General features: G+C 33.8%; 1 protein-coding gene across 1 annotated transcript; it reads left to right on the top strand.

Annotated features, from left to right (window-relative positions):
• The first annotated feature begins 307 nt into the window (after positions 1–307).
• On the top strand, positions 308–12,643 carry LOC131952582 (uncharacterized). The gene is made up of 18 exons (XM_059315326.1): positions 308–494; positions 3,322–3,483; positions 3,773–3,934; positions 4,137–4,344; positions 4,535–4,680; positions 4,947–5,099; positions 6,826–7,065; positions 7,241–7,405; positions 7,632–7,793; positions 8,586–8,759; positions 8,878–9,087; positions 9,196–9,393; positions 9,690–9,767; positions 9,941–10,126; positions 10,293–10,403; positions 10,527–10,658; positions 10,770–10,863; positions 12,372–12,643. Exons 1-18 carry the CDS (start codon positions 347–349, stop codon positions 12,454–12,456), a joined length of 2,814 nt encoding a protein of 937 aa, XP_059171309.1. The 5' UTR covers positions 308–346; the 3' UTR covers positions 12,457–12,643.
• The last annotated feature ends 238 nt before the right edge of the window (positions 12,644–12,881 follow it).

Below are 12,881 nucleotides of genomic sequence, written 5' to 3'. Positions count from 1 at the left end.
TACGCCTCTGGGGGTTGACACCATTAATTACCGCACCGGGCTACACCCGACCTAGCTACGCCACTGCCTCTGTCTTCTCTTGTCATTAAAATATAACTTTCTGTTTATATTGCTGGTAGTACGTTAAGTGACTCCTATGTTTGAATAACATGAAGTTTGAACATCTTATACTAAATATTAACTTCAAATTGTAAACATGTTTTAATTATACATTATCATGCTACCAGTGATAAATTATGTACAAAGACTGTACTTTACATTGTAGATCACTGCAACTATCAATATTGGTGAATATAAATATAAGGGTGACGCTGAATCTACGTTCAAGTACTATGACGACATTGTGATGGGCATCAATTATAAAGTTCAAGCTAAAGCTGATGCAGGTCTCCTGAATGTAACCAGTATCGGCACTTTTGACATGTTTGAATATGGTCAAGTTGGACTTAAATGTGAACCAGGGACTAAAATGGTGCAGAGAACAATGGCATGCGGTACTTAAAATAGCAATAGCATAACATTTTTTATGTTGGTAGTAGGCATTGATATAAAAAATAGATAACTGTATTCATTTTATGAATCTTTAAGTAGTGAGAATACAAAATATATTGCTGCTTACATTACTCAATCATTCAATAATTACTTAACCCATATAGGGGTCGTTGGGCACCACAGTTGAAATATATATATATATATATATATATATATATATATATATATATATATATATATATATATATATATATATATATATATATATATAGCGAGAGAGAGAGGGAGAGCAATGTATATGTGTGTGCGTGTGTCTGTTTGTTATGCATGAATACAAATTTCATCCGCTTGTAATGAAACTTTGCTAATTGTTGAAAATATTCCAGGCTAGATATCTGCGAAAAAAGAATTTCATATTTGCAGGGGTGGCGCCCCTGGTAGGCGCGATTCCATTCTTCTCTATATACGGTATATAACAATAAAAGTCGATTTCAGTTGGACAGCGTTCATGCGATCACCATGAAACTTTGGGGTGTTGCTTAGAACACTCCAGGGGAGGCTTCTGCAAAAAAATTTGTGTTGAATTTTGCAAGGGCGGCGCCCAGGGAGGGTGCGATTTTTCTCTACCTTTGGTTTATTAACAATACAGGTCGGATGCGGTTGGACACTGTTCATCCGAGTACATGAAAATTTGGGGAGTAGATGATGAGAATACTTATGAGCGGTGCCCGGGAGATAGCTATTTTCGTCAATACACGGTTTTGCACCCAGAGCGGCTATGTTAGCACTTGACATCCATTAATCGGGCGTCCTACATAGATGGTAAGGGGTACTACTATATTCTGCGGTGAAACTGCAATAGACGCAACCGCCGGCGACCCGTCGATTGTACGAACCGAAGCGCTCAGGGCTCCCGTGTGAGCACTATGGCTTCTATGTTCGTTTAAAAGAATGTCTTACACTAAAGACACAATGAGCAGCAATAATTGTTAAATTTATCGATTCAGGCGTGTTCTCCGGCGCCATTTCACGGGGCGATTTGGCGCAACATGGTGCCTACATTTATTTTAAACAGGATATGAATACAATAGGTTGCTACAGTCGATCAATATATTGAATCAGGGTCGTCCTCCGGCGTCTCTGCAGGGTGCGATTTGACGAACCGGACTATCCCGTGATCGCTATAGCGCCTACGTTCGTTTTAAACAGTGCGATACGCTGTGGATACAATGTGGCATTATAAATGTTTACTAAACATAATTAGGCGCGTCGGCCGGCACATCGGCAAGGTGTGATTTTGCGCCCTGCGTTATCCTATGAGCACTACGCACCTACGTTAATTTTAAGGAACACCCTACAATAATGACAAGGCGGCACACGACATGGGATGATTAAACTGTGCAAGGGACGTACGCCGCGTCCCTGCGGTAGTGTAATCGAGGGCTCATGAGAGCGCCCCTCTACGTCACCGACACTTAGACAGTGAGTGATTAACGGAGATATTACGGTGAGTGATGAATGTACACGTTAAGCTTTCATACAGCACACACTTTCGCGTGCTAATCTGTAGTGTAGGTTATGCACGATTACAACTTTAATCAGATCGCAATGAAACATTGGGAAGTTGTTGAGAATACTCCTAATGAGATTTCTGCGAAAAATTTAAATTTTCAATTTCGCGGCGCCACAGCAGGGTGCTATTTTGGCGCCCAGGGTTATCTCGTAAGCGCTAAGACGCATACGTACGTTTTAAACATTGCGATACACTATGGATACAATAGGGAATTATGGTCGTTCACTAAACTCAATTAGACGCGTTTGCTGACGCCCCAGTAGGGTGCGATTTGCCAAGGGCTATCCTCGGAATTTCTTCTAACCCCGCGGCAACGCTCGAGGACGGGCACGCTAGTTTTCTTTCATAATTTTTCGCCGTCTCGGTTCTCTGCTGCTCTGAGTAATTATTCGTCGGGCTGTCCCGTCCAACGTTTAATTTCCCTTATCAATTGACGGCTTTATCTTCCCCTTGTACTCCCTTTGGTACCGCGCTCTGAAATATTGTTGTTGGTTCGCGTGACACCCCCATACTTACTCATCTTCCTTATGTGACTATGTTCAGTAAACTCTCGAAAGGACCAATTGCATTAGTGATCTTTTCATTGACCCATTACCGTTTTTTATTTATTTTGATAATTTTTTTTTCATTGAGTAAGTTTTAGCGCAATATCCTTACAGGATTTGCGATTATTAATTCGTCATTTCTGAATGGATGGATGGGTGGATGGATGTGTGTCCGCAATGGATGGATGTGTGTCCGCAGCTTTAAGTCGTATCTCCTCCTCAACGAAGCAATATCGAGGACTAGTTCCAAAGCAAATATGTTAAGCAAGTTCCGAGGATGATTGGGGGCTAAAAACATTCCCGGAATTCCTTCTTGGATTTCCCGGAAAAGCCAAAAAAACCTCGAGAAAAATGCAGTTTTTGGACCATATCTTGGCAACCAGACCACTTAGCGACTTGAAACATTTACTAATCGATTCCAGCCATAATTTAGAACAATATTGCCGAAGAAAGTTTTCAAAAATATCCTTTCGTTCGGTCACAAACAAATATTTACTACTTTTTTAAACTTAGCATCGTGTAGGCCTACTCGTTAAAATAAAACTTTTTCCGTTGATATAGGTTAATATAGTTGTCTTTTTTTAGCGCAAAAATATATCCTTTCGTTCGGTCACAAAAAATTAAAAATTGTTATGGATAACATAAGGAAATTGCGCTTAAATTGTCACTAGACTTTTTATTAACTTGTTTTAAATGTATTTGTACTTTTAGCTGGATGTGGAACGGGCTACATATTCAACAACGAAACTGAATCTTGCCAGGCGTGTCCTGTGGGGACATATCAGGACCAGGAAGTTGCTTTTTCATGCACGCCTTGTCCTGTTGGTAAAACGACAAAGAACAAAGGCTCTACAGCTCTCAACCAATGTCTTGGTAAATAATGTTTTACAGTCGTGGTATTTGTTTGAGTGTTTTTCGTTTCTTGAAACTTTTGCTGTATGAACCTTAATTTGTTGTGAGGAAATAATAATTTGAATCAAAACTTACACTTTTACTTAAACAAAATTGTATATCTAAAATTTGTATTTTTTAAAATAAGGTAAGTAGACTAGTTTAAAATTAATTTATTGAATATAAATACTAGTAAACTATAATGTTATTTTAAGTAGTAATTACTGAAATAAAATCATATTTGTTAGTAACTATTCTGTCCCTGGCTTAGATTTATGCACCGCTGGCTCTGTGTCACAGACTGGCATTAAACCCTGTCAGCCATGTCCTACCGGCACATACCAGTCTGCTATTGGTATGACACTCTGCAACAAATGTCCTTATGGAACCTCGACGACATTACCCGGACAAACGTCACAAGCCAACTGCAAGTGTGAGTAATATTTTTAGTTTAATTCAAGATGCGCTTATAATATACCTTTTTGTTTCAGTTCTCATTTTACGTCTGACAAAATTATCTCGCATTCTAGTAGTATTTTCTTGAAAATCTCATAATTATCGACATTAATTAATATATCCTAACTTCCATTTTTAAATATTATTAGCATAATATGGTATCTGTAATATGTCAACAGTCTATGATGTTAAGCAAACAGAAAACAGCACAGGCCCAGTAATCCAAATCTTTGATGCAGTACCAAAAAGATTCTCATTTATGACCTGGATATCGGATGTAACAATTTCATCACTAAACATTGTAAATAACAACACAGCCAAATTCTCTCTAGACCAGTTTGTGGTCAACATAGTTCCAGAAACTGTTGACTCTAACAGAACCCTAAGGTAGTATTTTTTAAAGGTATATTCTAAAATTAGAATCGAATTTTGCACAAACTGTTTAACACTTAAAGAAAACAGTAATACAAATGATACACGAATATCTGATTTGTTTTTCTATTTTAGACTTTTTTTCTGTAATACATTCTAGACATCTAAAAATGGAATATTGAAATGGTTAGAATTTTATTTTCAGAAAATGGAATCATGTGGCTCTGACATACTCAAGCGGAAATGCAACAGTGTACCTTAATGGCCAGCAGATCTATTTTTCTACAGGCTTGAACTTCACAAATCTAAACAAGAAGTCTCTGTACTTCAAAAAATCTAAAGATATCCCCTGTAAGTTAATTTTAAGGAAATACAGCGGTTTTATCCGTAATTGTATGCAAAGTAGCTACGCATATTAAATTTTAATAATTTTAAACAGTATTCTACTAAACAATTAAGCTACTCTAACGCTTGTTTCATAACTTTTTAAAGTAGTCTTATTATTTTTAGTAGCAGGAGATATTTTCAGTGCCTTACAAAAGAAAGTAAAATGAAGAATATAATAATGATTTTACATTTGATTGGAATTGAAAAAAATACAATTGTGTTCTGCTCAGATATTGTAACAAGCGGCATACAGATGACGACCACATTTTACTCAGCCTCTCAAATCAAAGAGTTTAGCCTCTCCTGTACCAAACAGGTTGACAAGCATGTCTTAGCTCCGGACCCTTTTGGCATAACATTGATGACACCAAGCTCCTGCAGTGGTAATAACTGAAAAAGTTTGATTTGATTTTATGTCACATCAAGAACTTACTTTAACAGATTAATGTAATACTGAATGTTATTTAAAAAAAACATCCTTTCTTACTAAATGTTTTAGTTATCTATGATATAAGCGGACTGGTAGTGTGTAAGACCTCGTGTCATCGCTATAGATTTTGGAACCATAAAAGTAAACATCACACAGTGACGCAGTGCTTTTCAGTGCATCGCAGTGTCTTATTATAAGTATTATAGTAGGGTTTATTTTTACAACGACTAAAATATATTTTAGAGTTGCCACAGTTTTTACTCTTTTGCATAACGTAAAGAAAATATTAAATACACGCAAATTGCTAAAACATATTAAACGGATCAATGTCAAATATAATTGTCGTTTTGATTCCTATAAAAAGTTGATACATTTCAATAAAAGTAAGGTCGAATTAATTAATTAATTAAACTGTTTTGTAATTTTGCCAAGGGAGGTAATCTAAAAATAAATTCAACTCACGCTAATACAAAAATGTGAATGCAAAATCTCGAAAAGGGAATTATTGTTGGAATTATATAATTAGCAAAATGTGAATGCAAATCCGCAGATGACATTATTGTAAGAGGACATTATTGTTGGAAAATTATAATTAGCATGGATTGATAAAAAGCTATCTTTTATTTCTTTTATTCACTAAACGTCCTGTTTATTAATTATAATTTTTAATCAACTATTTTGCACTTTTATAGACACGTCATCAAGTTCATTAGGTGCGCTATGGTTTTAGTCATGAAACTATTGTAAATTTTTAAAATTTAGAGTACTGAAAAAAATGCATGAATTGATATAGTACAAAACACGGATATTTCAAATATTGCCTTTTATTTATTTTCTACACTGAAAGTACTGTTTACTAATTATTAATCTAACATTCCGTTTGCGGACAAGCTGGGGTTTTTATAGTCATTCACTGAATCAGGCGCGTCCGCCGGCGCTTGGACAGGGTTCGATTTGGCGCCACGGGCTAAACTGTGAGCATTATGCGTTTATGTTTGCATTTAAGTTGTGTTTATGTTATGAGTGTTGTGTTTGTTTTTTCGTTTGTGTTTTTTTGGGTTTGTGTTTGCATTGTGTTGGTGTTTTCATTTGTGTTTTTATTTGCGTTTGTTTTTTCTTTTGTGTTTGTGTGTTGCATTTGTGTTTTCGTTTGTGTTTGCATTGTGTTTGTGTTTTCTTTTGTGGTTGTGTTGTGTTTGTGTTTTCTTTTGTGTTATGTTTGTTTTGTGTTTAGTTTTGTTCTGTTCCCAAGTTGTTACATTTAAAAAGATTTACCGTGGCGGAGCACGGGTATGCAGCTAGTATAAGTATACAACCGTTGAGTTTTTTTGCTTAAGAATTCGCTATATCAGAGAAATCAAGGTTAGACTAGCGGTTTAAGCCAGTGAGCACAGGTAAATAATCATTTCGAATTTTAATAGATACATTTCAAATGATTAATGTCTTAAAAGAGATGCGTTTATTGAAATAAAACAGTACCATTATATCATGTTGGAAAACGAATAGATTACGAACTAAACTGAAATTGTAAACTTAGATGATAATGTTAAAACTAACATTAGATTAATAATACACCAATATATCTAATCACATACATAATTAAAATTGAGTTTAAGGAAAGTAATAAAAATATTATGTAATTTACATTTTAATATGAAAGAATATTTGTCCATGATTAGACAACAACTTTTGCTCTGATCGACCTTGCGGCCAAAATGGCGTCTGTGTAGCCGGTAGCCAAAGGCTGACATGCCTGTGTGACAGTCCTTGGTCAGGTGACAGGTGCCAGAATGTCACAAATTTCTGTGCTGACAACTTGTGTGCCAACGGGTCATCTTGTATCAGCAGGCCTGAGAATAAAACCTACACTTGCGTCTGTTCACCTGGGTTCTACGGAGTCTTGTGTAACAAGAAAATAGGTCAGTCTATGAAGATTTTTCACATATATCTTCTTGCTTTGTCTTTGTATGCTAGTATTTGTAAATTGCATGAAAAAAACTTTAGACAGATATAGTCACAATACATAAACTGTTTTTAATCTCTCGAGAGAATTTTTGGTTGTGTTGTGCCAGTGTTTGAAATTATTTTTATAAGTAACGCGTCAACTTACAAGCTGGGGTGCGTGGAGCACCTGGTCAAAATGTTCAGCCGCCTGTGGGTCAGGCGAGAGGACAAGAACCCGACAGTGTAACAGCCCCGGGACTGACGGGTGTCTAGGTGGTGGTACGGAAACAGAAGTGTGTAAGAGCGCGTGTCAAGGTAAGATTATATTTTAACATCGCACATGTTTTATAATAAACTGCTGTTAACACAGGTTTCATGCCATTTTTCTTGGAATCTCTTGTAAAAGACTAATTTTAAGTTAAGATTAAACGTTGTATTGTTAACCATGAAGGCACCTAAAAAAATAAAGAGTTTTAAATATTACATGTATTGTTATTAAACGTATTGGATGTAAACCTTTACGTTATGATTACATAACAAGACTGTCAGTGGAGTGAGTGGGTAACTTCTCCATGTTCTGGGACCTGCGGAGACCAACAAGCTATACGAACAAGAAACATTTTGCAGGATGCAGTGGGTGATGGTATGCCTTGCAGAGGACTGGTTCAAACAGTTGTTCAATGTAATCTCACAGCATGTCCAGGTAATTTATTTTAAAAGTAAAAAAGTACTTATTCCTTACTGAAAATTTCTAAAATTTCGTTTTATAATGTCACGTGTACTAGCGAGACGTTAGCGAAATTAGCCAATTCAAATCAACAAGTATCTTTACTGAGGTGTGTTTACAAAGGCACACCTAATAACTCGTTACAACGAGAGAAACATGTAGTCTTTATTCCGCATTCTATTCAATTTAATCCGTAACGAAATAGTAAGAGCAGGTTGTAAAAATAACTTAGGCACAGATATTTGTAAAAAGGGATTTTTGTGACGTTTTATATGAAATCATTTAACATGCGTTCTCTGATTAATTATCTCTATGGAGTTAAAACCATTTTTAAAACAAAATATTATCAGCTGTGAACTTGATTAGTACGTTGTTACATGAATGACCTGGGTGGTTTGTTTTGTTGTCTAACTAAAAATTAACCTTTTTATGTTTCACAACTTAACAACCCAAAAGCCTCTCTGCTCGATGATGAAGATTGAACAAAGTCGTATATTACGTTATAGAACTTAACATTATTAATGAGCTTCGTATGAAAGGGAATATTTTATGCTTTAGTGAGCGCTCAAGCTTTTAGTATAACCATGCCAGCGTATGGATTTAATAAAGCTAAACTAAACTAAAATGACATTTTACTTACGATATATTTTTTCATATGTAAATTGTTTTTTGTTTTTATCAATATAATAAAAGCTTTTTTCTTAAAAAAATGTATGTGAAAATTATTTAGTGTACATTTTCACATACGCTTCTACGATTTTGACATAGTGAACGGTAACTTTGGCGCGTGGTCAGAATGGTCACAATGCAGCGCTACCTGTGGAGGGGGCAGTTCCACCAGGAGACGGCTCTGTGATAATCCTCCACCAAGTAACGGCGGGGAGCAGTGTGACAGTTCACTGGCTGTTGAGAAAATTGTGTGTAATGCTAAAACTTGTCCTGGTAATTTTGGAATTTTCTTAGTACTCTGTCATAACAATATAACAATTCTAACGTTTTATTAGCAATGTGTGTACTTATTTTTTTATTTATACCTCGTGTTTGTTCTTAAAATCTTCAGAATGTAAATTGCCAGAACTGCGAACATGGCACACTTCTCTGAACTGTTCAAATTCTACAGAAGATCAAATGCTAGTCTGTAATATTGTCTGTGCTCCCGGTACTATGGTTATAGATTTTGAGAACACCTTTACGTGTGGAGCAATAACGAATTACACCTGGTCTCATCAGACTATCGATAATCCTACTGGCTTACTTCCTGATTGTACAGGTATTATGTTGTATTAATTCGTATCTATTTGCATTAACTATATTTTGCGTACTTACTATTATCTATAAAACATGTTTTTTTTTTTACTTTGAACTTTTATTTCCCCAGAAATGAAAGTGCCTATAGAAGTTGAGCCAACGCTTGTGACCACATTTGCTGTGGATTGCAATAACAAAACACAAAAACAAGAAGTGCAAAACGTTATATCAGAAGAGTTTAGACTTCATGGATGTATAGAGGAAAATTATTGCTCCTTTGATATAGACTCAGCCGCAAACTGCAGCAGTAGCAGGCGGAGATCCATCGGTACATACTCGACATTTCTAACCATTTCTTTTTTTTTTTTTAAAAAAAGACACTGTTACTTTTAATAAAACGAATATAACCTGAAAAATGAAAATATATTCATTTAATTTTATAAACAATAATTTTCAAAATGTTTTAGAAAGAGATCCTAAACTTATTCGAACAACATTAATTAATGTTTTAATTTTATTATTAATTAACTAGACCTGCGTGTTCATTTAAATAACTTAAAATATAATTTAAAACAATAATATTTGCTTTGACATCTAAATTAATTTGACCACATTTATTTTCAGGAACTTTAACAGTAACTATAAATTTGTCATTGTCGAGAAGTGCTGAAATTGACCCGACGAAAAATTCCTCCCTTCCTGGTAAACTATTCGTTTAATTAAATTATTTAGCAAAAAAATCCTTTATATAGAAAAAGAAAGAAAAGTTATATTTAAAAAAAAATGTTCTCCATACCATTTACAATGTTGGACCTTATGTTCTCTCAAAATTTAAATTAGTAAATCAATATATAAACATTATGACTTAATTTCAGAAAATGATGCAGAGCACGAAATAGAAAAGCTGATAAATTTAGAAAATCTTCTTAACCAATTGGTAAACAAAACGGAAGATGGGTTAGTATTGTCTCTTGGTCCAAATTATCCCAGTGGAAATGTGGAATCTGTTCAAACCAAAATCGTTTGTCAAAAAGGATCTGGATATTACAATGGATTTTGTGGTAAGAAGTAATGGTAGTTTGTGAAATTAAACACAAAAAAAAATCTCTTTTTTTGAGTCACTAAATAAAGTAATTAATATACTCTGAATATTTTAGCACAGAAAAATCTAAATATTTTTAGAAAGTAAATAATTTGTTTGATCTAATTTGTTTTGTTTTTACATAGTGGACTGCCCAGCAGGATCTTATTCAGATGGTAATGGTTCTTGTGTACTTTGTGACAAAGGGTATTTCCAAGAGCAGCCTAAAATGAGTCAATGCAATAAATGCCCAGGAGGTAAGTAATCACATTTTCAAAATAATTACATTTTATTATGTTAGAAATATAAGTTTTTAAAATTTATTTTTGACTAAAGATTTAGGCTCACGTGCATCATTTGTCTTTATCAAACATCCACAGACACCACAACATCAAGCAAAGGATCCTATTCCATGGACCAATGCACAAATGAACCGGTTACTTTTCAGGATATTTACCCAAACTATGTGCCCAGCAATGATCTAAATACCAAGAAGGACATTACTGTGAATGGTAATTTACTTTATTTAAAATGGGAATGGTTGTAGGGGAATAATTGTTTGAAGTTTTTTAATTTATTGAAATAAGAACGTTTTTTTTAATTGTCTTCTTTCTCTATTTTAGTGAACGATGATCATATTGCTCTGATATCTGGACTGACTGTTGGTATTGTAGTGGGTGTCGTTATAGTTGCAGTTGTAATGTTCATCCTAATAAGGTAAGTTAATTTAAATTATGATTTGATCATTAATACATTTTATTAGGAGACTTTAATCAACTCTGTATTTTAATATACGATTTAAAATAAAATATGCATTACAACTAATTTCTTTAGACATAAATTGTAATGCAATAAAAATACTTTTCATATTAAAATTATAAATAAACCGCTATAACAATTGTAATGTGAGAACTAAAGCAGATGTCAACAACATATTAAAGCAAGGTTAATGTAGGATCCTAATATATAAAAGCCCGCAATATATTCTCCGAGGCTATGAAATCAGTATGTGCAGCAATATATGGATAACTTAATGATACGGACTTTTGTTGAAATTAATATGTTAGATGTATTAAATATATAAACTAAATTTAATTTAAGAAGGAAAATAAAACTAAAGATATTTTCGAATGTAGAAACACATCTTTGATTATGCAACCGTAAACTTACGTATGGTTGTGACAAGAACGCTCCAGAGAAGATTGAAGTAACACAAAAATAATGACTGGCAAATATAATGAAGTTGCATGAAACTATCAGAGAAATATATTAAAAAAAAACAATATTAATAAAAAAGTTAAAACTACGGAAAGTACACAATACATATGGCGTCATTGAATGTAAGATGAAAATAGAATTAAAAATTGAATGTTGAAAATGATGCACAATACTAATGACGTCATCTTATGTCGAATTCGCTTCCGACACTTTCTTATTTTAGAATATGAAGAAATGAACTATATTATTTAAATCTATAAATCTACTTATTGAGACGTAAGTAAAGTTCCCTTTCAAACATGTCGGTCTACGAGGCAAGTGAAGTAGATTTCACTTGTTTCTTTGACCTCGGCACATGAAGGGATAGTGTGGTCAGCACTATGCCCAGCCGCCTTCACTTACCCTAACGTGAGTTAGGTACCCATCAAAGTTGGGTGGACTCAGGGACGGTCTACTGACTTAAAAACCTGGATTCGAACACGAGACTTACGGATAAGATGTCCACGGGTTAGCAGTTTAGTTCTCTACCGCTAGGCCACCCCGTCACTTATCAAGACATACGTTAAGAAATTCTCGGCCAAAAATAATAAAAATAAATTAGATTATAAAAAAGCAAAAATACAATTGAATAGCCGGGTTTTTAACTTAATCATCCAAGTCGCTTAATAAGTATGGGAATTTAATACGGTGTTGTGTTGATAAATAATGTATATAATTTGGTTTTAATTGTTCTAATAGGTATTCGAAGCCTATGTTATTTTAAATGTGTCGTATTTTTTTTTAGCTATTTAGTTATTTCTTTGATTTGTCACTTTTATCGTTCAACGTGTGGTAAATAACTATTATATAAAATATATTTCTCAAACAAGCATAACATTTAAAATATATATAAGCCTTAATTCACGAGTAACAGCAACCGGTGACTAGTAAATACAAAAACATACGTAAATAATCATATGAATATAGAAAAATACACTACGTAAGTTACATTTTGTTTCTTCTAACAGAAAACATAAACGAAATCAAACATCTTTTGGTGGATTCAACAAAGGCCAAGCTAACTTGAGATTAGATGACCTACAAACCAACTAACTTGAAAACAACTACATTTTCTATAACTCTCATTACACGTGTATTCGCTTGTGTATACTTACTGCTTTAGTTTATATAGCATTGGTAAAGGTTATATTTGTTTTACATTTTTAATGTGAATACTGTTATTAGATGTTTTAAATGTTAAAACCCACCTATTTTCACGGCTTAGTAACAAATTAAATATATTAAAGACTTGTAGTTTATTTAAATATATATTTTTTTCCCCCTTAAATTTAAACCTTGAATCTAAACAAACATATTTTATTATTCATTTCTTTTAAATAAAAATACGACTGTTTACTGTATTTACACATTTTTTTGTAGGCAAACATATTTTATGTAACACAATTATATTGGCCTATTCAAATAAAGCTTAGTTTTAAAATGTTGTGTTAATTTTTAAAATATACTCTTATAATGAC

This window comes from Physella acuta, unplaced genomic scaffold (genome assembly GCF_028476545.2).
Source record: "Physella acuta isolate Inbredline_101_S28 unplaced genomic scaffold, ASM2847654v3 ptg000878l, whole genome shotgun sequence".
Lineage (NCBI taxonomy): Eukaryota > Metazoa > Mollusca > Gastropoda > Physidae > Physella > Physella acuta.
Note: the sequence above shows the minus strand (reverse complement) of the source record. Positions and strands in the feature narration are given on the sequence as shown.

Excerpts from the sequence above, each read along its gene's own strand:
- LOC131952582 (XM_059315326.1), top strand. The coding sequence starts at position 347 with ATGGGCATCAATTATAAAGTTCAAGCTAAAGCTGATGCAGGTCTCCTG. Across the intron at positions 3,935-4,136 it reads GTCACAAGCCAACTGCAAGT|TCTATGATGTTAAGCAAACA; the intron begins GTGAGTAATATT and ends ATATGTCAACAG. Across the intron at positions 10,127-10,292 it reads ATATTACAATGGATTTTGTG|TGGACTGCCCAGCAGGATCT; the intron begins GTAAGAAGTAAT and ends GTTTTTACATAG.